At 48.0% G+C, this 25040-nt stretch overlaps 1 protein-coding gene across 1 annotated transcript in view; it reads left to right on the top strand.

Moving 5' to 3' along the window:
• Window positions 1-2103: 2103 nt before the first annotated feature.
• The window catches only part of MROH7 (maestro heat like repeat family member 7), a 40328-nt gene continuing 17391 nt past the window's right edge, over window positions 2104-25040 (top strand). Inside the window, exons 1-12 of the mRNA XM_069570274.1 lie at window positions 2104-3334; window positions 11506-11579; window positions 12782-12865; window positions 13764-13843; window positions 14148-14277; window positions 16325-16420; window positions 16919-17023; window positions 17236-17371; window positions 20320-20432; window positions 20837-21013; window positions 21358-21512; window positions 23865-24003. Of these exons, the coding sequence (XP_069426375.1) occupies window positions 2104-3334; window positions 11506-11579; window positions 12782-12865; window positions 13764-13843; window positions 14148-14277; window positions 16325-16420; window positions 16919-17023; window positions 17236-17371; window positions 20320-20432; window positions 20837-21013; window positions 21358-21512; window positions 23865-24003 (2520 nt within the window). The remainder of the gene's footprint in view (window positions 3335-11505; window positions 11580-12781; window positions 12866-13763; window positions 13844-14147; window positions 14278-16324; window positions 16421-16918; window positions 17024-17235; window positions 17372-20319; window positions 20433-20836; window positions 21014-21357; window positions 21513-23864; window positions 24004-25040) is intronic.

The raw sequence follows: 25040 nt of genomic DNA on the forward strand, positions 1-25040 counted from the left end.
ACCCTGGGTGGCAGGCTTTATGCTCCCCATATTAGAGACGAGGAGGATGGGGGGAGGGGAGTATCTCTTGCCCAAGTTTACTGACACTATTAGGAGGATGAGCTGGGATTTGAACCCAGGACGACATGACTATGAATCTATATTTTTTTCAAAGCCAAGCCATAAGGTGCACAGCAAAATGTACGGTATGAGTAAATGACTTAGTGAGTGAGTTGGTGCTTGAATGAATAAGAAATGAATACATGAGGAAATGAGCTAGTGACGGAATGGAAGAATGAATGAAGAAGAGATAAAAGCATGAAATAACAAGCGCATTTATTGCACATTTCCTGTGTGCCAGGTGCTGTGCTAGACTCCTTTTTATTTTATTTATTTATTGTAACGTTCGGCTTCACTGGGTCTGTGTGGCTGCGCGAGGGCGTTCTCTAGCTGTGGCGAACAGGCACTATGTTCTAACTGCAGTGTGCGAGCCCCTCATTGTGGTGGCTTCTCTTGCTGCGGAGCTCGGGCCCTAGGGTGGGCGGGAGTGCTAGACTCTTGTGGATCTTGTGGTTTAGCGAGGAGACCAGATATTGTGTGCCAAGAAAGGAGAAGTGGACAAAATGCCCTGGGAACTTACAGGTGGACCTCACCTGTCTGTGGGACCTGGAAGGCTTATAGCATATAAGCTGAAATCTGAAGGGGTGAAGCTGTAGGTGTTAGCTAGGGAAAATGACTCAGCCTGTGGAGGGCCAGACTTAACCTGGACGTGTGACTGTGTAGAAACTCAAAGAAGTTGAGAGATGTTGGAATGAGGGGGTGCAGAGGCAGAGGGAGTTATGAAGGGGCAAGAAGGGTGAAAAAGGACTTGGGGCCAGACGCAGAAAGGCCTTTTAGGTCCCATTATGGATTTGGGATGCTGTCCTGAAGACAGTGGGAAGTCATGGAGGGTAGGCAGTTAGGTGGCATAAAGAGGTGGTCTCGGCTTCCCTGAGAGCCCGTGGGCTGACCTTCCTCCCCTTGACCTCCCCTTCCTTAAGCATACAATGGAGTAAGCATATTTAACTTCTGGGACTCTGTGTGTATGTGTGTGTGCACGCAGGGGATTTTGTTAGCAGAAGTGCATGCCTGGCCTTTAGACTTTGCTCAGTAAGTACCGAAAAAGCCACTCTTGCCTGACTTGGTCTTCTTTCGCCTCTCCTCACAGGGCCCCACTCCTGCTTAAGAACACCAAGCATGCAGGTGAGCTGTCCCTACGATTCCCACAGGGAGGGTGGCCCAGGTGTGGGGGTGGGGTAGGGGAAGGTGGGAGAGTTTCCTCCTTTGTCTAGTCTTTCTGGGGTGGGATGGGGGTCGGGGGACTTGGGGAGTTCACCCAGCAGTGAGATTGCTGGGCTGAGACAGGCTCTGCTTTGGATGATATCCTCAGGTTCTCCTCCATTTAGTTTGCCTCACCCGGAGCAAACTGTTAAGGGCAGTGGGCATCTCTGCCAAGGCGCCTTTGGGCATCTAGTGCCACAGTCATTCAAAGAGCAGTTCTAGCAACTTAGGGGTTGGCTGGAAGTAGTGAATAAGGAGACTTCCCCTTCTCCCTTTCTACCTTAAGGTGGGAGAGGCTCCTCATTTGTCTAGTATTCCTGGACTTCCTACTGTGGACCTAGTATTACGTTAGGTGCTGGGGATGCCCCAGGGACTAAGATGTGCGTAGTTCTTGCCAATGTCCCCACTCATCTCCAGCAGGGGCTGGATCACTAAACAAGTCATTGGAATAAAGTGCCATGTATCATTTGCTTGGAGGAGTAGGATCAGCGAGGAGAGCAGGGGGAGGTTCCAGGCCAGGGAAACTACATTTAAGGACTGTGAGCTGAAAGGGAGCGGGGTGTGGTCAAAGAAGGAAATGCAGGGGATGAGGCTGGAGCTGAGAGCTGGGGGAGAGCCATGTAGGACGGAGCTAGACAGGTGGGCTGGGCGTGGTCATGGAGGTCATCCATGGGGAGCCGTGGAAAGGTTTCAATAGGTGAGGCTGAACTGGCCTTTTCTGTCTCTCAGGAGCACTGCAGGGAGCTCGACAGTCAGCTATTGGACAGAACGGGGCAGTGGCACTGATAGACCTCCAGACTGGGCATGGCCTTGGGTCCAGGGGCTAGTCTGGTCCTCTGTGAAGACGCGAACATGACACCCAATCTCAACTCCACGGAGGCCCCTGGTTTAGGCTCTGGCATCATCTCTGGGCCCAGCCTGGACACGGACCTTGTTGCTGTCTTGAATCCATCCCTGAGTCCTGGCGTGGCTCTTGTTCCAGACCTTAATCCAACTCTGATTCCGGTCTTAGAGGAGGCCCCTGGCCTGGAGTCTGATGACACCCCCAGACCTGATGACAGCAGGTCCACGACTCCAGGTTCCCTCCAGATCACTGCTGCCCACTCTGCTGAAGCCCTGGCTTTGGATTCCAATCACCTCTCAAGGCTTAACTCACAGGGGCCCCTAAGTCCAGCCTCAAACCTCATTCTGAGCCCCCGCTCTATGGAGGCCCAGGGTATGAGCTCGGGGAGCCACACTGGTCCAAATTCGGAGGAGGCTGTCAACTCCCTCTCAAGCAATCTTTTTGATTTGGGTCAGAGCAACTCCAATCCTTCCAGGCCTGAGACAAACCCGTTTATAAGGTCGTATTCCAAAGACTCTCTTGTTCTGGGCCACAGCATCTCCAGGCCAGGCTCAAAAACTCTCCTTACTCCAGCCTCAACCCCTTCTCTTGATCCTGACTCCAATCAGCTGCTCGGCATGGGCTCAGGGAACATATCCAAGCTGGACCTGAACGCGGCTTCAGGTTCTCCTGAGTCCCTTATGCCAGACACGAACGAGACCATCACTTTGGTTTCACATAACATCTCTGGGTCTGTTTCAAAAAGAGCCTTTGGTGCAGTCTGGAACACAAGTTCCAAGGGAACCATCAGCGTGGCTTCAAATGGCAACCCCAAGTCTGATTTGAACATGACCGTCACTCAGGCTTCATGCTTGACCCTGGTTCCTGTTTCCAACGACGTTGTCAGCCTTCACTCCAGCACCCATGGACCCACCTCCACCGTTTCGCCCCCCTCATGCATGACCCTGATCCTGGGCTCCAAGGAGACTCTGAGCCTGGGTTCCAGCCTCATCTTCAGCGACACCTCCACCCTGACGCTGAGCAGCCAGCAGGGGTGTTCTGAAGACAGCAGTGTCCACACCATGCCTCTGGAGGGGACTCTGGGGAGCTGGAGTGAGATGGCTAGTGTGGAGGTGTGCCAGTTCACCCTGGGGCTCCCCACCGGCGACAGCACGAATAAGGACTCCACGGCCTTCCAGAGCATCCCTCAGGGTGAGTAAGGCCAGAGTGCCAGCCCCAGAGAGGACACCGACCTGGAAGAACTCTCTTCAGATTTGCAGGGCAGGGAGGGAAGAGGAGAGGGGAAAGGAAGGACCCAGCATGTAATGGGTAACACGCAATATATTAATTATACACCAGAGATCTAGTGCTCAGCCCCTGCTTGCTGTGTGACTTGGGACGAGTTACTTAATCTCTCTGAGCTCCAGTTTTCTTAACTGTAATATAATATTCCATATAATGATACTTTCATTCTGTACAAATTACGAGTCATCTAACTTTACCTTCTTTTCTTTCTTGATGAATTTCAGGTCTGGCTTCTCAGGTCAGAGTTTGACCAGTGGAGCAAGCAGGCTTGAGTTTTTGAGGTTCCCACCTAAGTGAAGCCTTGGGGTCCTGTCTGGAACCCGTGACTCACTTCTGATGTGCAAGAGTTCTATAAATGAATCCATCAGTTTTTGATGTTGTAAAGATCTTTTCTCAGTTATTTATATCTCCAAATATTTTTATTTGCTCATTTACCAATACCACATTGCAATTTTAAAAAATGACCACGGCTTTACAGATATGCATTCATATCTGAAAGAATCCCTCTTTAAAGTTCTTAAAATTATTCCAAGGACAACAGCCTCCACACCATGCCCTAGAGGCTATTCAAAAACCCTCATTCTTCTGTATATATTTTAAAATACGTTTGTCTGGGTCCTCAAAAAAATCTCTCTGGCATGTTTGTTGGAACGTTATATATCCACCTGTTCAAGTGAAATGGAGTGAAACTGGGGTTCAACTTCATTCCTTTCCTTGTGGAGTCCAGTTATTATTGTAACCTAATTCATATACTATACAATTTACCCATTTAAAGTACACAATTCAATGGCTCTTGGTATATTACATGATAAATCTTTTAAAAAATCATCGTAAAATATATATAACATAAATCTGCCATTTCAAACATTTTTGAGCGTTTAATTCAGTGGCACTAGTCACCCCACAATATTGTGTAAAGTTACCACTGTCTGTCATCCCAAATGACTTCCCTGGTGGCTCAGACAATAAAGCGTCTGCCTACGATGCAGGAGACCCGGGTTCAATTCCTGGTGGGGAAGATCCCCTGGAGAAAGAAATGGCACCCCACTCCAGTACTCTCGCCTGGAAAATCCCATGGACGGAGGAGCCTGGTGGGCTACAATCCATGGGGTCGCAAAGAGTCGGACACGTCATCCCAAACAGAAGGTCTTACCATAAAGTAGTAACTCCCTATTCCTCTCTCCCCAGTCCCACATGAACTCTAACCTGCTGTCTGTCTCTATGAATTTGCCTACTCTAGGTAACTCATGAAATGGAATCACACATTTGTTCTTTTGTATATGGTTTACTTAGCATAACGTTCATCTATGTTGTAACATGAATCAGTACTTCACTCCTTTTTGTGGTTGGATAGGTTTCCAATGAATGTACTACATTTTATTTGTCCATGGACGAATATTTGGCTATGATGAATAATGCTGCTATACATATCAGCTCAAAAATCTCTGAATCTTTGCTTTCAATTCCTTTAGAAATATACATAGGAGTAAAACTGCTGAATCGTATGGTAATTCTTGTTTAGCTTTCTGAGGAAATGCTAAATTATTTCCCATACCAGCTGTACCATTTTGCATTCCCTCCAACAATGTACAGAGGTTATAATGTACAAGGGTTTCTATTGCTGCACTGCTAATCTCTCCTTGCCAGCACTTTTTTTTTTTTTAGAAAACATTTTTATAATAGCCATCCTAAAGAGTGTGAAGTAAAATTTCAATTGTGATTTTGATTTGCATTTCCCTAATGACTAATAAATGATGTTGAACATTTTTTTAGTATGCCTATTGGACATTTGTATAATGTCTTTTGCCTATTTTCAGATTTGGTTGTTTTATTTTTAGTTTTGTGGCCATGCTACACAGCATGTGGGATCTTAGTTTTCCGACCAGGGATCAAACTCATGCCTCCTGCGTTTGAAGCATGGAGTCAAGATACTAGACCACCAGGGAAGCCTCCAGATTTAGTTGTTTTTTGTTGTTGAGTTTAGGAGTTCTTTATATATTCTGAACATTAATTCCTTATCAGATACACAATTGGTAAATATTGGCACCCGTTCTGTGAGTTGTCTTTTCATTCCCTTGACATTGTCCTTTGATGCACAAGTGATTAATTTGATGAGAATCAATTCGTCTACTCTTTTACTGTCTGTTACCTTGGCGTTATGTTTAAGAAATTTTTGCCTTTGGTTATACTCCAATACAAAAGAAAAAGTTCTTTTAAAAAATGATTTCTTCCCTAAAGCACTAAAAACAAACAACATGTAAAAAAGAAAAGAATTGTATTTTTTTGAGCTGAATAAAATGGAATAATTCTGTAGTCTGAAAAATAAGAGAAATTATTGCCATATCCAGTGTCATGAAGATTTCTCCCTATGTTCTCTTCTAAGAGTTTTATAGTTTTAGCTTTTAAGTGTAATCTTTGAGTTAATTTTTGTGTACAGTGTGAGGAAGGGGTCCAACGTCATTCTTTTTCATGCGGATATCTAGTTTTTCTAGCACTACATATTGAAAAGAGCATTCTTTTTCCACTGAAAGGTCTTGGTACCTTTGTCAAAAATCAGTTGACCATATATATGAGGATTTATTTCTATTTTATTCCATTGGTCTTTATGTCTGTCCTTATGCCAGTAACACACTGTCTGGTTTCTACAGCTTTGTAGTAAGTTTGAAAGGAGGAAATAGGAGTCTACCAAGTTTGTTCTTTTTCAAGATTGTTTTGGCTATTTAGGATCAATCTTTGTTTTTTAGTAGGATAATTTTATCCGTTTGTATTTTTAAAGACAATGTATTTTCAAACTGTATTTGTCTTTTAAAAAGTTTTCCAAGATATATAACATGTATCAGTAAAATATGTAAAGTGCACTACTAATCTTAAGCATACAGCTTGATGAATATTTGCATACATAAACACACTGGTAACTGCCACCCAGATCAAGACCCAGATCTTTATTGGCATCCCAGAACCTTCCCTTGTGATCCTTTCCAATCAATTCCCCCTCTTCTGGGGTTGTTCGCTGTTCAGTTGCTAAGTCATGGACTGCAGCATGCCAGGCTTCCCTGTCCATCACTATCTCCTGGAGTTTGCTCAGATTCATGTCCATTGAGTCAGTGATACTATCTAACATCTCATTCTCTGCCATCCCCTTCTTTTGCCTCCAGTCTTTCCCAGCATCAAAGTCTTTTCCAATGAGTTGGCTCTTCGGGTAGGGTTTTTCAGTCTTGGCACTATTGATATTTTGTGTGAGACAGATCTTCGTTGTGTGGGTGTGGGTGTATGGGGGCTGTTCTACACTTCGTAAGATGCATCCCTAGGGCTCTGCAGAAGATACTAGTAGGGACATCCTCCCACACAAGTTGTGACAACAAAAGATGTCTCCAGACATTGCCAAATGGCAAATAGGGGTCAAGATTGCTCTCAGTTATCAACAGTCACAGAAGGAACAATTCTTCAGATTTGTATCACCATAGACTAGTTTTGCCTATTTTTTCTTTCAACTTTCTATCAATAACTGCTGTTGTTTATACTGTTCTGATTCTGGCTTCTTTAGCCCAACATTATGTCTAGCGGATTCATCCACAGTTGCACGTGTCATAGCTGATTCTTGTTATTGTTCTGTAGTATTCTATTTTATGAACTTTGTTCATAAAATTTGTTGATTCATTCTGATGGACATTGGAATTTTTCTACTCTTCGGATAATATGAATAAAGTTACTTTGAACCCTTTTGTACATGTTAGTGCAAAGATACTCTTTTTCACCTAGAAGAGGAATTTCTGGGTCATAGCAAGAGCACATGTCCAGCTTTAATAGATACTGCAAAATTTTCAAAGTGGTTGGATTAATTTACCCTCTCACATGTGAGACTTCCAGTTGCTCAACATCCTCACAGACATTTGGTAGTCAGTTTTTAAAATTTTAGCCATTCTGCTGCTGCTACTGCTGCAAAGTCGCTTCAGTCGTGTCCGACTCTGTGTGACCCCATAGACAGCAGCCCATCAGGCTCCCTGTCCCTGGGATTCTCCAGGCAAGAATACTGGAGTGGGTTGCCATTTCCTTTTCCAATGCATGAAAGTGTAGGTATCTAAAGCCATTTCCATGTGATTTTCAATGGCATTTTTTGATGATTAATGATGTTAAGCATCTTTCAATATGATTATTGTCAATTTGTATATCCTTTATAATGAAGTGCCGGTTCAAGTCTTCTGTTCATTTAAAAATTTTGTGTTGTCTTTTTTCTTATTGGTTTGCGGAAGTTCTTTATGTAATCCTGATATGCGTATGCAAAGGTTACGAAAACAGTGTTATATTTTCCTCCATAAGTTTTACCATTTTGTCTTTCACATTAAATTTATAATGCATTGTGCATTAATTTTGGGAAACAGTTTGAGAGAGGAATTTAAAAGGCTCATTCTCCCCCCATGTGAATATCTAATTGCTCTGGACCATTTACTGAAAAAACACATAATCTCCCCCACTGAATTGTAGTGTCACCTTGAGGTAAATCAAGTGACTGTGTATGTGTAGGTTAATTTCTGGACTCTCTATTCCTTCGTTTGTCTATCCTTAACCATTGCCTTTAATTACCGTGTTTTAGAGTAAGCCCTTATATTTAGTAGTGAGACTCCTCCACTTTGTCGGGATTGCCTATTCTAGGTGCTTTACTTTTCCATTTTAATTCTAGAAACGGCTTGTCAATTTCCATAAAACTAAATAAAAATCTGTTAGATTTTCACTGGAATGTCATTGAATCTACAAATCAATTTATGTAGCATGGTTTCTGGGGCTTCCCTATGGCTCAGTGGTATAGAATCCACTTGCCAAAGCAGGAGACGTAAGTTGGATTCCTGATCTGGGAAGATCCCACATGCTTCAGAGCAACCAAGCCTGTGCATCACAACTATTGAGCCTGTCTCTAGAGCCGGGGAGCCGCACCTGCTGAGATAAGCTGCTACAACTACTGAAGCCCGAGCTCCCAGCAGAGCCTGAGCTCAGCAGGAAGCCATTGCAGTGAGGACTGTGCACCGCAGCCAGAGAGTAGCTCCTGCTCGCCACAACCAGAGAAAAGCCCACTCAGCCACAGAGACCCAGCACAGCAAAAAGCAAACAAACAGAAAGTGAAAGGGCATCCAGATCAGAAACGTGAATTAGGTAATACTGTTTCCAACCCGCAGTTCATTCATATTTAATACAATTATGCAGAGTTAAAATTTTAAAAATTTTTAATTGGCCTATAGTTGACCAGCAATTGTATTCTTTGTTTTGCTTGCTCTATATTTCTTTTTTTCTCCTTTTTTTGGTTTTTGGGTTGCTTTTCCTCCCTCTTTTCTTCCTTATTTGTGTGGAAGTTATATACTGTTTAAAGTCTGTTACTGATTCTCTAGAAGCTACAATGTGTATATTTAATTAATCACAACGTCCAAACTAGTCAATGCATTTATTTTCCTCCCAGATGATTTAAACGAGTTAACCTCATTTAACGCCTCCTCTCCCATCTATATGCTCTCCTGGTAATGTATGTTAATTTTATCTTTTCTTTTTCTTAACTCTATGAACATTATTATTATTTTATGTAGTTAATGTTCTTATATTTACCCAAATAATTAACCTCTTTTTTTTTTTTTTTTTGTTTGCTTGTTGCATCTCAGACCTTCATCTGGGATTAATTTCCTTTTGGCTGAAGTATACCCTTTTGCTTTAGTGAGCTCTGCTGATGCAAACTCTTTCTATTTTTACTGAAAATGCCTCTATTTATCCATCATTCTTTTAAAAATTTGAAATAATAAAAAACTTGCAGAAAAGTTGAAAGTACGGTATAAAATGTTTTTCTGAATTGATAAGTTGCTAAATGATACCCTATCAATCTTGAATTTGTGTGTGTTTCTTATAAAAGAGGATAAAGATTAACTATCAAAATCAGGAAATTAACACTGATACACTGCTACTATCCAGTCCTTAGGCTCCATTCAAATGTCACCAATTGTCCCAGAAGTGTCCTTTATTAAAAAAGGGTCCAGGTCAGACTCACGTACTGCCCTTTTCTGTCTCGTCTGTTTTGTTTCCCTCAGCCATCAGATCTTCCTTGACTGTCGCGGCCTTGATACTCTGGAAGATCATAGGCCAGCTGTTTTACAAGATTCGCCTAATTTGGGGCTTGTCGGGTGTTTTCTCATGGTCGGAGTCACGTCATGCATCTTTGGTGGGAATAGCGTAGACATGATGCTGGGTCTTTCTCACTGCATTCTATCTGGTGGTGAATGGTTTTGATTTGCTCCATTACTGGTGATGCTCACTTTGATCACTCGAGCTCAATGGCTGCTGCCAAGGTTTTCCACTGTAAAGTCATTATTCACCCCTTTGTCATAAATATGCAAAAAATACTAGAGAGATCTTTTGAAACTATGTAAATATCCTATTTCTCATCAAACTTTCAATTTAGTTATTTCTTTTTTCATATTAGCATGGACTTATCATTTCTTAGTTTACTCGATAGACTATATAATCTGTTGTTACCATCATTTATTGTGATACTGAAGCTTTCCCCGTTTGACCAAGGAGTACTCTTTGAGCAAGCTTTTACGTCTTTTTGACATATCCTCACAATTTCTTGGGCTCATTTCCTTATTTTCTGGTAGAAGTTGTCTCAGACTCACCTGCATTTTCTCTGGCCGAGTCCTAGAATCACCTGATTCTCCTAGGAGCCTTGTTTCCTTTAGTGGAAAAGGTGCTTAGAAGAAGCCAGGGTTTTAGTGCTAGCTGTATTCACTACCACTGCGATGTCTCTGCTGCTCACTGTTGACTCCATCCTCCAGTAGCCGCCGAGGTTGGGGGCCAAGATGTCCCAGGGTCTCTCTCCTTGGGCTTCGCCTCATTGCCTTAAGTCAAGGACTCTATGGGCCCTGCTCAGCCAAGTGCCCACACCTGGACCAATCACTGTGGCTGGGGGCATGAGAATCTCTTACTGAGCAAGCATGGTTTCCAGATCCACCTTTATTCATTTGTGTGTTTATTGACGTCTAGTTGATTTATTGGAGAAGGCAATGGCAGCCCACTCCAGTACTCTTGCCTGGAAAATCCCATGGACGGAGGAGCCTGGTGGGCTGCAGTCCATGGGGTCGCTGAGAGTTGGACACGACTGAGCGACTTCACTTTCACTTTTCACTTTTATGCATTGGAGAAGGAAATGGCAACCCACTCCAGTGGTCTTGCCTGGAGAATCCCAGGGACAGGGGAGCCTGGTGGGTGCCGTCTATGGGGTCGCACAGAGTCAAACATGACTGAAGTGACTTAGCAGCAGTTGATTATAATATTATACTGATTTCAAGAGTAAAGCCCATCCTTATTTGAAGAGAGGTGATGGGTGGGCCTCGTAGCTTCACCTACCTATATGAAATGAATAGCCTGCAGGGAAGACAGAGGCTTTGCCACCAGAAGAAAGATGAGGAATTGTGAAGCTAACAAAATAGCAATTATCTATTAGGTTGGCCGAAAGGTTCATTCAGGTTTTTTCGTGAGATGTTATGGGAAAAGCTGAATGAACTTTTAGCCAACCAATACTGTAACAAGTAAGAATTTAACTATAAAGTGTGGTAACAACCAAGAGAAGAGAACCGAAAGATGCACAGCAGGATCACAGTGGGCCCGCTGTTACTCTGAAGGTCGGGGAGGCCGCTCTGAGGAGTGGCAGGCAAGCGGACCTTGTCCTCTACCTGGGCAAGGGGGTGCGACAGTGCAGAGGCCCAGACAGAGGACAAGAGCTGTGCAAAGGCCTGGCAGCAAAGCCTGCTGGGCCTGGAAGGAGGCCAGCGTGGTGGGAGCATGGTGAGTGAGGGGAGAGTAGGGGAAAGTGAGCTGCAGAAGTGGGCAGGCGAGACTGACCTGGCAGGACCTTGAAGGCACTAATAAGGATGCGAGCCTTATGTCTGGGACACGGGGTGCCCCTGAAGGGTTTTAGGGATAGGGGCTCAGTCTGGCTGCTGGGGAAGTAAAGCTTGGAGGAGCCCCATGGGGAACGGGAGATGGGATTCTGCTGCACTGTATCTTTACTCTCCCTCTTCTTTCCTCAATGGAACTGTGACATGCAGGAGCCTTCGATGAAGCAGCCTCATGCCTGGTGGAGGTGCCAGGGCAGAGAGATGATCGCGGCAAAACGGCTCTGGTATGCTTCCTGCCAAACCACCTCCTGCCACCGATTTCCTGGGATGCCCTTTCCCTCCACCTCCCGCTCCCCCCTCAGCATTTCTTTCTTCTCTGCCGGATTCTTCTCTGCTCTATGGTTTTATTAGTTTATCTCATTTCTTGTCAGTCTCTCGCACTGGAATTCATTCTCCATAAATCAGGGAGTTTTGTCTGTCTGATTCTCAGCAGTATTCCTAGAATCTAGAGCAGTGCCTGGCACATCCTCAGTGCTTGATAACAGTTGTTTTTTTCTGTTGTTTGTTTGTTTTTTAAACAACTGAATGAATTGTGAAGGTCTATAAAAAGGGAATGACCCTTTTCAGGACACAGGCCCAGCATGGGTCTTGGCCACGCAGCAGGCCTTGGGAGGCCAGAGAAAGCCAGCATCTTCATGATTTGGTGAGGGCCAGTGGGAGAAGACTGGACAGGCTGGTAGTGAGTGTAACACACGGAATATGGGGGAGCCTAGTTGACGCCTAGAGTCTAGAAGCAGGGCGCCCGCCCAGGCCAGGCCGTACCACCTGTCTTCTTGCCAGGTGAAGTGGGAAATAGCTTGTAGCATCTTTAAACCACCATACTGCCCATCAGACACACTTGTTTTGCTTTCTTTACAATATATTTTGTCTCTTTCATGTTTTTTTCTTCTTCTACCTTAAGATAAAGAGAACTAATAGATTAATGGGACATTAATTAATGGGACATTAATGGGACATTTGTATTGGTATTCCCTCTCCGGTAGCAGAATGCGTTAATCCGACTAGTGGGCGTCCTTACAAAGGGTAGATGCTAGAAGGCCCTCATGAGGTATCACTAACGATGACATTTCAACTTGAGGTGTTGGAACCCTTTCTGTCCCACCAGTGCCTGCCTCTTCTCCCTTAGTTGACAGGTGCTTTGCAATCTGAATCTGATATCTGGTCTTCCCCCAAATCTGACCTACAGGGATTATCCTCAACCTGCTGCCACCACCATCTTCTCATATCTTTACCACCACCGCCGCCCCCTCACCCCGAGTTCCCTTGAGGTTTCTCACTTCTCTTGAGCTGATGCTGGGGGCTGGCAGCTGGGGAGGAACAGGCAGCTTGACTGCAGGTGGCAGGTGAAAAGACGGGTGTAAGGGCAGCCCCAGGGCTGGCCCCATGTGGCTCTCACCCTGTGGTTTTGCCCTCTACTGCCCCTGAGGTCGGGAGTGCCCTCAGCCTCCAGAAGAGCCAGAATGTGCTGGACAAGGAAGAAGAGAAGAAGACCCTGATAAAGAAGATGATGGTGCGCAAGCAGCTTGCGGGTCTGTGGCATCAGGGTGGGGAGGGGGCAGAAGTCCTGAGCCCACCCACTGATGAGGTGGGGTTGGGGTGGGGTGGGCAGAGGACATCAAGGCACAGATACTTGGGCCTGGGTCTCAGCTCCACCCTGAACTGCCCCCCACCTACCCTGAGGGAGCTTGGCCAAGTCACTTCCCTTCTCTAAGTCTCACTCTTAATATCTCACAGGTGACTGATAAAAAACCTGTGTCAGTGGAGGACACAACCCAAAGGTTATTTCACTGTAAAATCTTAGCTCCCCGGGAGCAGTCATTATGTTATTTCCCCACATAGTTCCTCTGGTAGGGGAACTTCCGAAGGAACTTTCTTTTTTTCTGCTAAATGCAGTCACTTCTCAGTTATCCACCGGAGTGTCTGGGCTGGGACAGCCACTGAAGTTTCCAGAATTATATCAATAGTTAGCTATAAAGAGAGAAAAAAAACCCATGCCTCTGATAGTTTCATTTAATTAACATTAACTGAGCACCTACTGGGTGTTGGTGCTAGATCAAAAGTGAAAACTAACTGGAAGGACATTTTAAAGGAACTCAACTGGACCACTTTCAAGGGTCAGGTATAGTGTTTGGGGGCTGCTCCGTGGTTTAGACTTTCCTACCTCAGGGCTGCTGAAACAGTTCTTGCTGAGCCCTGCATGTGTGCAGCGCGTCAGGCCCGTTTTGCAGACCTTGAACTGTGGCCTCTGGACCGGGTTAGAGCAGTCAGCTGGCTCCCTCCACTGGAGGCCAGGCAGGGAGTGAGCCGGCCCAGGCTGAAGAGTGGCTCCATTCCCTGAGGAGTGGCTGCGGCATTGGTGGTCTGTGGTGGCCTGCCCCCTCATTGACACCTCCGTGTCCCCCATCCAGAAGTGGATCCAGGAGGAGCCGCTGGATTCTCTCACGAGTTCCGTCCGCCAGCAGGCCATGGAGACCCTGACCCGGCTGAGGTGACCTCGGCCCCTTTCCCAACCCTCAGCCCCTTTCCCAACCCTCAGGCTCTGCCTGTATCTTCAGAGGCCTCTCTGCTGTGCGTGGCCCTTTCCTAGTCCCGGGGCTTTCGCCTTCCCCTTGCCCAGGCCCTGCCGGGGCTATCTGACTTGTACCCCACCACCCTCCTCCTCCTCCTCACCTCATTTCGCCTTTCTGTGGATCTGGATCTCAGCCCTTGTCCCAGCCCTGCACCTTTCACTTCCAGCCTCCAGCCTCAGGTGCCCCCTCACTCCATGCCCTCACTTTCTGTCTCTTCCCCAGTCATTCCCAGCCTGTCCTGGGTTTGCATGAACGGTCGGAGCTGGTGAACACGTGCGTGAAGAGTGTGTTCTCCCTGCCCACCGTGCAGGCCATGCAGGAGAAAGACCAGGCCAAGGCAGATGCCTTACAGGTGAGGCAGGGCCCTCCCAAGCAGGGCCTTGGGGCTGACTGGTGTCCTCAGAGGGAGGCACGTCCCTGGACTCCCAGCAGGAGAGGAAGGGCATTATGAGAGGTAGATTGGAATCTTCAACCTCCTACTTAAGTGGCTTGGGCAATTCACCTCCCCTCTCCTGGCCCGAGCAAGCACTTGATAAATATTTGGTGAATGAGTGAGTCTGTGGAATAAAGGATCCCTCATCTGAAGCATTGCCCACGTTGGGCTCTGCCCCATGAGAAGGATGTGGGCAGATGTTGGCATGGCTCAGGAAGTGGCCAGGATCAGGAAGAAAAGGCCTGAGGATTGGGCAAGTTTGTGTTGAGGCCTGGAAGTAGAACCTCAAGGGGCTCTCATGAGCACCTTCAACCCCCTGCAGGATGGCCCCTGGAAGAGTGATCAGAGGAGACCCTGCATGTGGAATGGGGTCAGTGGGGGAGGTTAGGGAGAGATATTTCAGCTCTGAGTGAGCCACAGGCTTACATCCTTTTATCCAGCAAGTTTTAACTGATACCTGATCCAGAAGTACAGGGCTGAGACACTGTAGGGCTGAGGGGCAGATTATCAAAGTATCATACAAATAAATGCAGAATTACAACAGTACTCGGTGCAAGCAAGAAGTACATGATACTATTGAGAGTCTGAAATGGAGGGAACCTGACCGTGTTGGGGTTCTGAGGTCGTGATGCTAGAGGCGAGAGGTTTAGAAGAGTTAACTAGCTGAAGAGGGTGGCCGAAGGAGAGCGAGAGGCCGAGGGAACGGCCTGTGCAGCAGCCTGAGGGCGGAGAGAACGTGATGACTGCAAGGATGATAAGAAGGCAGAGTGGCTGGAGTCCAGAGGCTGAGGTGAGAGCAGCTGGAGCCAGACCAGCCGCAGCGTGATGGCTCTGAGTCTTGGAGGTGGAGCACTTGAGAGGAGACCCAAAGGGGAGGCAGGGATGGGTAGGAAGAGAGCCTGCAGCCTTCTTGTAGTACCAGGAAAGGCCAGCAGAGGTCAGTGCTGCACAGTGATGGACTGCAGACGGGCAGGTAGGAGGAGGGAGTTGGTGAACAAGGCTTCCTTGGTGGTTGTGGTGTAAGCCTGGTGTGCTCAGACTCAGGAAGCCTGGACGAAGACGACCTGGAAGGAAGATGTGGAGATGATGGGAAGAAGAGAGGCAGGGAGAGAGGGCCTCAAAGACACCCCTTAGCCTTGTGTGGGTGTCATGCCTGCACCCTCCTAAGGCAATTTCAGGACTGTGGTGTGACTGGGGAAGGAACAAACAACTGGGGAGGAGAGAGCTGACTCTTGGAAGGGGTAACTTAGAAAATCTATTTGGATCTAGGAGTGGTGATTTTAAAAGGAATCAGAACACTTCCTCGGAGACAATAACACAAGTAGGGCTGGTTGTCCATTGATCTAGCCCTCACGGTTCTTGAGCATTTTCCCACCCGTCTTCTTATGCTCCTCATGAATTGAAACTTCGGTTCCGTGACCTTGGACAAGCGTCTCTTCCTGGGACTTCCCTGGTGGTCCGGTGGCTAAGACTCTGAGTTCCCAGTGCAGAGGGCTGGGGTTCAATCCCTGGCAGGGGAACTAGATCCCACATGCTTCAACTAAAGAACTAAAGATCCTGCATGCCACAGCTAAGACCAGGCACAGTCAAATAAGTAAATAGTTTTTAAAGAACATCTCCTCATTTGCACAGTGAGAAAAACACTTTGAGGACAGAGTGATAGAGTTGTGCCAATTACGAGGCAATCCCCTAGCCCGTGGTAGATTCTCTGTAATTCTTCTTGCCCTTGTAAGCTAAGGAGTTCACGGATAATAATTACCAGTTTCTCCATAAAGAACCTGTAACCCATGGAGGGCAAGCCAGTTGCCCCATATCGCACATCAAGGTTAGTCTCACATGGTGGGACTAGAAAGCAGCACTCCTGGGCTTGAGTACCCCTTCCTCCCCTGACCCGCATCAGGGGTTGCCTGGGGTTGGGGTCTGCCCCAGAGGCTCCCTAGTGACTTGGTCCTCTCCGTGTTCACAGATACTTTACTGTCAGACCTTGAATGCCCTGCAGACACTTCTCAATGCCCTCTTTGTTGAGGACCCCACTCCTGCTGGGCTGAAGAGCATCTTGGAGGTATGGAGGCAGGGAGGAGAAGGGTGGAGGAGGATGGGGAATTGATCAGGAGAACTGGGGCTGGGGGTCTGGACCCAGAAAGAGTGATTTGACTTCAGGATGTAATCTTGTGCCAGATTTCTGCTTCCCTGCCCGCCTCACAGGTCGTGTCCCAAACTCCTTCTCCCTCTCCCCTGTACTCCTGCGACTCCTGTGATAACTGCTCCCATATCCTTGCTTTCTAAATTCTTGTCCTTATGCCTCTCGCCTATCTTCAAGACTCTCCACCTTTCGTCTCTCTCCCATTGACCTTTGCCCTCCCTCTGGTCTTCCATTCTGTCCTCAGCTTCTGGACCCCATGAGTCCCTATGCTCTAAGAAGAGGAGGAGGGCTGCTGTGGGTTGCTTTGATGCTCTCCCTCAGAAGCTTCCTGATAATTGGTGAAGGCTGTTCTGCCCATCCAGGGGGCAGAGGCTAGCATCCGGCTCGTAGCTCTGAGTTGTACCCTTTTCCCCACAGCCCCTGGGGCCCTGGATGAACTCTGGGAAGGCCCATGAGAGAGCACGGGCTGTGAAAATCAGTGTCTCTGTGTTGAACCACGCGCTTCTGACCCCGCCTTTCCTTGTGAGTGGCTCTGGGAGGGAGGAGGGGAGGACTGCTAGGGAGAATGTTCTCAGCTCTGAGGGAGCCCATGCATCCGCCCCGAGATTCCTAGGTGGGCCTCACTCCTCAGAGGATTCAGCTCTCCGGGCCAGGCCATCTAGCTCTGTTCACCATTTACTGTATAGCATTATTGAACCTATAAGTCTCAGTCCCTAAGATCATGACACAAACAGATGTCCTCGGGATTCCCGGCACTGGGGCTTCTTCTGGGGAGGCTCATCATTCGCATCGGGGATCCTGATGAGGAGATCGGCCGTGAAGCTCTGGACGGCATCACCATCCTCTATACCATCTTGGAGCTTCAAAAACGTAAGCCCTTTGGCGTGCCTCTAACACAAGGCTTTTGAGCCAGGTACTCAGCCTCGGAATTGAGTGGACCCTTGGCAACAAGGCACTGGTGGGAGATGGAAGAGACCAACGCAAAGTTCAGAGAGGTCTGGAAATCAGTGTGAAGTTTAGTCCCCACAGAACTAGGAGACAGAGGTGACAAACACATTTTGGTTTAAGCAATGCTTCTATATAAGCCTCTTCTGTTCCTTCCTAGTTTAACTTGTGATTCTCATGTTCACATTCCCATGCCACCGTGTGCAGCCAGGAACAACAGCCCCAGTGCCCTGGTGTTTGGTCTGTCTTCCCTGTTAGTTTATAGTTCATTTGAGTCTATGTCTCTTCCCCATGGTGTGCCCAAGATCTCGCCCTGGGCCTGGCACATGGTGGGTGCTCAGTGAACATGTATTGGATGAGTGAACAAAGAACAGGTCCTATCTTGGAATCTGGAGTGGCTAAAACCTGTAGGCAGGAGAACATCTCTGAAAGAGCTGCGGGAAGCTAATGATGTGGTAAGGGCTGACACAGAAACCCAGCTGGCACTCACTGCACCTCGAGGGGTGCAGTATTGACTGTTACTTGCCTCCCCCCTTTCCCCAGAGTCCCAACTCTGCTCCAAACCAAGGGACCTTGGCACATTGTTTAAAGTCCCCTGGCTCTGGAAGCAGAGTGACCTGGGTACCAGACCTAGCTCTGGCCCCTCCTAACTATACAAATTCAGGCAAGTACTTTTCCTGTTGAGGCCTGGGTTTCTTCATTTGTAAAAAGGACACAGTAGGATGCAAACCACAAGCTTTTTGGAAGATTAAATGAGATCATATGTGTAAAATGACCAGCTCGTTCCACACATTATGGGCCAACAAAGATTTTTTTCCCCCCATCCCTCCCATCTTATTAGTTTCAGTCTTTTGGGATCTATATGGTATCCCTGCTCTTCTTGTTCTCTAGCATCTGGGGCAAAGATTTAGTCCCTAGGAGACTTTCCCTTCTGCCCAAGAGCCACATAGATCTTCTGAGTGATGGATAAAGGTGATATACGTCATGTTAATGTTCAGTCTTGGGGACAGGAATAGTATACACTCAATTAGTATTGCCAGATTTAGCAAATAAAAATATCGGACACTCAGTTAAATACAAATTTCAGAAAAACAGTAAATACCTTTTGGTATATTTAGGACATACTTTTGCTAAAATTGCTGGTTTATCTGAAGTTCAGATGGGTATTTTGTATTTTATGTGGTGACTCTAAGGACAAATTCCCACTGTTAGATTCTCAAGGAGTGATTTATGCAGGCCTCTGGACTGTAGGAAGCAGCAAAGCTAGGATCTGAACCTTGGTCTGCCTGACACTAGGCCTCCCAGGTAGTGCTAGTGACAAAGAACCCATCTGCCAGTGCAGGAGATGCGGGAGATGTGGGTTCAGTCTGGAAGATCTCCTGGAGGAGGGCATGGCAACCTGCTCCAGCGTTCTTCCTGGAGAATCCTACGGACACAAGAGCCTGGTGGGCTACGTCCATGAGATCACAAAGAGTTGGACATGACTGAAGCGATTTAGCATGCACGCACACTGCCTGAAATCAGGCCTCAAGCTCCTTCTTTTTGCAGACAACCTGCTTGCTTGGTCTGTATGCTATTCTGCCTCAATGACCCTTCCTCAAGCCCACGTCTTGTATCTTGTACATGCTGAGGAATCCAGGTAGGGCCACCATGAGACTCAGGAAATGTGCCTGAAATGTGTTTCCTTCCGCAGAACATAAGGATCTCCAATTTGCAGGTACTATTCTAGGCACTGGGGACACAGAAGGAAAAAAAAAATCAGTAGTCCTCCTGTTGAGCTTATCTTCTTGTTGTCAGAACACGATGAACAAAATAAAGAAGTAATATATATAGTAAGTCAGATGATGATGAGTATCAAAGAAAGAAGAAAAAAATAGGAAAGCGAGGTTGGGAATACCAGGGGTAAGGGAACTGCAGTTTAAAAAAGAGGTGTTTTCACACACCCAGCAAAAATGGAACAGAAAATTCACTAGCAAGATGTGAAGCTACTAAACTCTCACACACTGCTGGTGGGAGCATAACTGGTCCCCACTGTGGAGAACTTTGGCAATACCCTCTAAAGCAGAACCTCTACCCACCTTAGGACACAATTTCACTTTTAGCTTGTTGCTGCTATTGTTGTTTAGCTGCTAGGTCTCTGACCCTTCTGAGACCCCGTTGACTGTAGCCTGCCAGGCTCCTCTGTCCGTGGGATTTCCCAGGCAAGAATACTGGAGTGTATTGCCCTTTCTTTCTCCAGGGGATCTTCCCGACCCAGAGATTGAACCCATGTCTCCTGCATTGGCAGGCGTAATCTTTACCACTGAGCCACCTGGGAAGCCTCTGCTTCTAGCTACACGCCTACAAAAAGCGTGGACTTGATATACTAGAACATTCATATCAACACTACCTATAACAGCTAGAAACAACCCAAATGTCTATCACAAGTAGAACAGCAGGCCAGTAAATGGTAGCTATTCATATGTGTAGCGTTGTACAGCACTGGGGATGAATGAACCCACGCGGCTTGCAACAATATGGGTGAAGCTCACCCACATAAATGTTGAGTGAAAGCAAGACATAAAGGATAACATAGAGTAGGAGTCCATTTATATGACGTCCAACAGCAAGGAGCTCTAACCTGTGGAATTAGAAGTCAGAACAGGCGTTGGGGAGGGGGATTATGGTCTGAAACAGGGGCATAGGAGGGCCTTCTGGGCTTGTTGACTGTGTTCTGTTTCTTGACTTGGGTGAAAGCTACACAGATGTGCTCATCAAGAAGATTTATCATGCTGGTTACGTACGATTTATGCACATTTGACATCCATGTTTAGCAAAAAGTTAAGAAACAAAATAGGTAGTGAGGTCTCACTGAAAAGGTTCTTGTTTTGCAGGAGCCAGAGATAAGGAAGAGACCAATAAGAAGGAGCTGTATGAGAGCAACAAGCGTTTCCTGGGGCCCTACAACCCTGTCAGCCCATGCCAGAACATTCTTCGTGTGATTGCGGTGACCACCTGCTGCCCACTAGCCCTGGGCCTTCCTGGGGGATGGGGGCGAGGGAGGAGGGGCAGCACCAGCCCGCCCTAGTGCCGCCTCCTCTCCTTCCAGCCCTCTAGGCTCAATCCCCCTTATATTTCTTTACATGCCTTCCTCAACCACATAGGTCCATCCTGTGGGCTCCCTATCCCTCTGGTCTGTGCCATAGCATGTGGCACCCAGTTCTGGAGGGGCAGGGGTCATGTCACCCCCTCTTTTTGTCACAGTTCCTCAAAGGGTTTGACACTCAATGATTAACTGAGTATGTGGTCCCTTTGCTGACCTCTGCCTGTGTCTGGCGGTGTTTGTGCATAGATGCAGGACTCACTCCGGGTCTGCCCACGTGTGTCAGGATCTCTCTGCCTTTGTTTCAGGAATTCGGAGATTTCCTGGGGCCCCAGCAGGTAAAGGACCTGCTGCTAGCAGCCTTGGAAGGGCTGAAAGGTGGCTCCGAGGCTCGGGGGAAGGACTCAGGGGAGATGATGCAGCTAGCCTCGGAGGTCACGCTCAGCTCGGTGCTGGAGTGGTACCGACACAGGGCTCTGGAGGTGGTAAGGCCCCCTGGGGACAGGGGCTGGGCTGGGAGACCCCACAGGGCTCGCTAATCCTGCAGGTAGGGCAGGGTGGGTGGTGAATGAGTTCTAGATGCTCTCAACTTGCTTATCAGCCCCCAAGAGCTCAACTCTCTGATGAGGGGTGCGGGAGGGCAGTGCAGACAAGCTGTCTCCAGGGAAAGGGCAGGCGCTCTGCCTGCCCGTCTCCCCACTTCTCCCCTCTGTGCCCTCCTCTTCCGCATCGCCCTCTTCTCCCTCCTCCCACCTCCCTGCTCCCCTGTCCCCCTTGGCTTCTCCGCTTGGCCCTCTGCCTGCTCCCTGGTTGTCTGGCTGCGCCCCAGATCCCCGAAATCATGCACGGCATCTACGTGTGCCTGAGCCACATCCAGGAGCCGCGGGCCCGCGAGGTGGCTCTGCTGCCCGTCTCTCTCCTGGCCAGCTCCTTCATGACCGAGGTTGTCGTCGCCCTGCTCATGTGTCCCCTCCCACTGGACAGGTACCAAGTGATGGGTGCTTCCAGCCACTGTCTCTCAGAGAGTTGATACAGCCCCCTATTCCCGGGCTGGGAATCCCTCCTTCTACCCAGGGGAGTCCCTTGCCCTCCCAGTGGTCCCACCTCCATGATCTATGTTGCTTATGACAACCCTTAAGCCCTTCCTGCCAGGGGTCTGTGCTGCACATTTATTTGTTCTCTCACAAGCGTAATAACCCCATTCTACAGATAAGGAAACTGAGGCTCACAGAAAGTTTCTAGCCTTAGGAACCTACTGAACAAGCAGCAGAATGATGACCTAAACTCAGATCTGACCAACTCCAAGCCCAGAGCTCTTCAATGATGCCATGGGAAAAAGAACTGAATGTTGTTTCTAACTGCCTCCAGATGCTGTGTGGTCTTGGGTAGCTTTATTGCCCTCTCTGGGCTTCAGTTTTTCCCCATATGTAAAAGGAGAAAATAACACCCACATTCTCACCCCGAATGGGTGGGCAAGATCAGTAAAGCAGCCAGTCACGCTGAGTGCATGCCTTGTGCTCCATGTTGTCAGACTTCAGGGAGCTCTGGTCTGATGGCAGAGGGGACTGTGGCCAGATGGTGATCAGCTTGTGGGCAAGAGAGACAAATCTGGCTGCTCCAGGCTCCTGGCCCAGGAAATGCTCCCATACCTCTGAATGAAAACAAGGCAGAAGTGTGTGATCCACGTCTTAAGGCGGTTGGTTGAGAGTGAATGGAAAAGAATTATGCAGAACTGTGCAAGTGGGGTGCACTTCTAACCAGAAGAGCTGGTGTCCTTCACAGAAACCAGGGAGAGCAGTGCAGGAGTGACACACTCCCATCTCCCACCCAGAAGAATTTAACCCTTTCTGGCTTCACTGCAAGCCAGGGAATTTTCTTCTTAGAGCCACTAAACATTCAGACTCAAGACTGCCAGGACCACATCTGACTTCAGTTACTTCAGGAGGATGTAGGACAGGGCAGTATCCTTACAGCAGCCTGTGCAGGAGGATTAGACAGAGCTGGGACGAGATTTAAGGAGGCCTTGCTCACAAGTGCCACTCCTGTGCATGCCTGAGAGTGAGGACCTCCTTAAATGTAGAGACCTGGATGCCTCACTTTCCTCATGCTAGTATTGGCCCTGGGCCTCCCAGTTGAAAAGATGTAGGTGCTACTGTGGCTCGAGTGGCTTGGGTTTTAAAGGAATTTGAGTCTCTTATAACTCTCTGGACTTTGCCTCCCAGATTCTCACAGGGACAAACCCAGTCACAAGAGTCGCTGCACCCTGAGAAGCTCAATGCAGCAGTGTCGCCAGTGGTCCTTATAGTTCATTTGCAGTTCTTCACTCAGACACAATTTACCAATTGGGTCACTTTTACCATAAGCAATGTTGCCTAGCAACATAGTTGACATACTATCTTTATCAGGTTTCCAGGGGAACAGAACTGGAAAGTTAATGGAAGGTTCAACTCTTAACCAGATTGGGGGGCAGGGGATGGAAGGTTTTTGTTAACCCTTTAGTGCCCTGGGCTGTCAGCACTTTTCACCTCCCCAGGATAGAACCTGTAGGCTGGTGCAGGTTAATCCAGATGCTTTTCCCTGACTGGTATACTGCCTTCTTTTTTGTTTTTAATTTTTTTGTTAATTTTTTATTATTTTTGGCTGCACTGGGTCTTCGCTGCTGCTCCCAGGCTTTCTCTGGTTGTGGTGAGCGGGGCTACTCTCAAGCTGTGGCACATGGACTTAGTTGCCTTGCGGCATGCAGCGTCTTCCCAAAATGCAAGGATCAAACTCGTGTCCGCTGCATTGGGGAAGTCCCTGGTGTATCGCCTTCTAAGGATCAGGAGTGGGAGCTCCCTGACGTTATGTGACAAATGCAAGACCCAGGCCCCGAAGGGCTCCTAGGCCTAGAGGAACAGGCACAGGCATTGGAGTCGTCAGACCTGGTCACTCCTGGACTCTGTAGTCATTAGCTGTGCAGTCTTGGGTCAGTGATTTTACCTCTCTGAGCCTTAACTCCGCATCTGCAAAATGAGACTGACAATCCACTGTGAGGGGCCCTGTAAGAACTCAGTGACCCTGAGTTTCTGGACTATCTTGCTCATGTCTGCTGGCAGATAGCAGATGCTCAACATTTGCTGAAGTCATAACTTGTATGCAAAACACCTGGCAAAGTACCTGAGTAGGTTTTTGATCATTGTTAGCCCCAGGCTTCTTAGATCATTCAAGAAAATTTTCGGCACACTCATGGATGCGATTTCAAAGGCTTCTTTCCTTCTACCTCCCAAAATAATTCGGCGGCAGGGTTGGCCCCACTGCCCTTGTCCCCGCTAACCATCCCTGCTCTTGGCCTGTCAGCAATGGAGCAGAGATGTGGAGACAGCTGATACTGCGCAAGCCCAGCTGTGACGTCCGAGACCTCCTGGACCTGCTCCTGACCAGCCTGAAGGAGAAGCCCGTGACCAAGAAGGGCCGGGCCTCCATTGTGCCCCTGGCGGTGAGGAGCTCTCCTTCTGCCCGCTTCCTCCCGTGCCCAGCGGCCCCATCACTGCCCCAACACGTCCTCCTCCTGCTCTCGCTGAGCTCTGCACACCCATCTTCTAGTGCCTGGCTCTACCCGGAGCTAAGTGGGTGGCCTTGAGCAAGTCTGTCCCCGGGCTCTTGTTTGTGATCCACCGGACCACCAGCAGCATCATCCTGCTGCTACTTACAGAGACCGCGGCAGCCTGGAATGGCCTGGGACTGAATGACCAGGGACTCACACACCTTAGGCTGAGAACTGGCCTTGCTCTGTAACCTGAGCAAGTCACCGCACCTCTCTGAGGCTCAGTCTCTGCATCTGTAAATAGAAACAACATCTACCTTGTATGGCAGTTATGAAAATTAAATGAGGTAACTCATCTCTTCTTTTTAGAGACATAAAATGTCTAAGCGCATCTTCTGCCACTCTCAGAGGCTGGCCCTGGGAACACGGAGGGAACGGGCTCTGATGCGGGAAGGGGGCTGAGTGGACAGACAGATTTCTCTCTGGCTCTGTCAGCACCACCCTGGTCCTAGCCAGCTGGATAACACCCCATTCACCTCCCTGCTTCCACTCCAGCCCCTCCCATCTGTATCACAGCTAAGAAAATCATTGAGAAATGCACATCTCCTCTTCCCAACTCTCTCTGTGGCTTCCCATTGCCCTTGAGGGTAGCACAGAGCTCCTGCTGGTGCTGCTGGGCTCTGCAACCCTCGCTGGCCTCAGTGTGCTGTGTGCTCCTCTTGCCTGCCTGGCTCCAACCTCATTACTCTTTGTCAGGCCTTCTTGATCACTGTGCTATCTTTGGTCACAGGGCCTTTGCACATGCTGTTTTCTCGACCTAGATTTCTGTCTGCCAAATTAACTTCTTCTCATCCCTTGTCTCTTAAGCTATCCACCTCCTCAGGGAAGCCCACTCTGACCAGATCAAATCTGTGCGTATTAAACTTTCTTTCCCAGGTGGCTCAGTGGTAGAGAATCTGCCTGCCAATGCAGGAGACGTGGGTTCAATC

The sequence above is a fragment of the Ovis canadensis genome, chromosome 1 (assembly GCF_042477335.2).
Source record: "Ovis canadensis isolate MfBH-ARS-UI-01 breed Bighorn chromosome 1, ARS-UI_OviCan_v2, whole genome shotgun sequence".
In the NCBI taxonomy this organism is placed as follows: domain Eukaryota; kingdom Metazoa; phylum Chordata; class Mammalia; order Artiodactyla; family Bovidae; genus Ovis; species Ovis canadensis.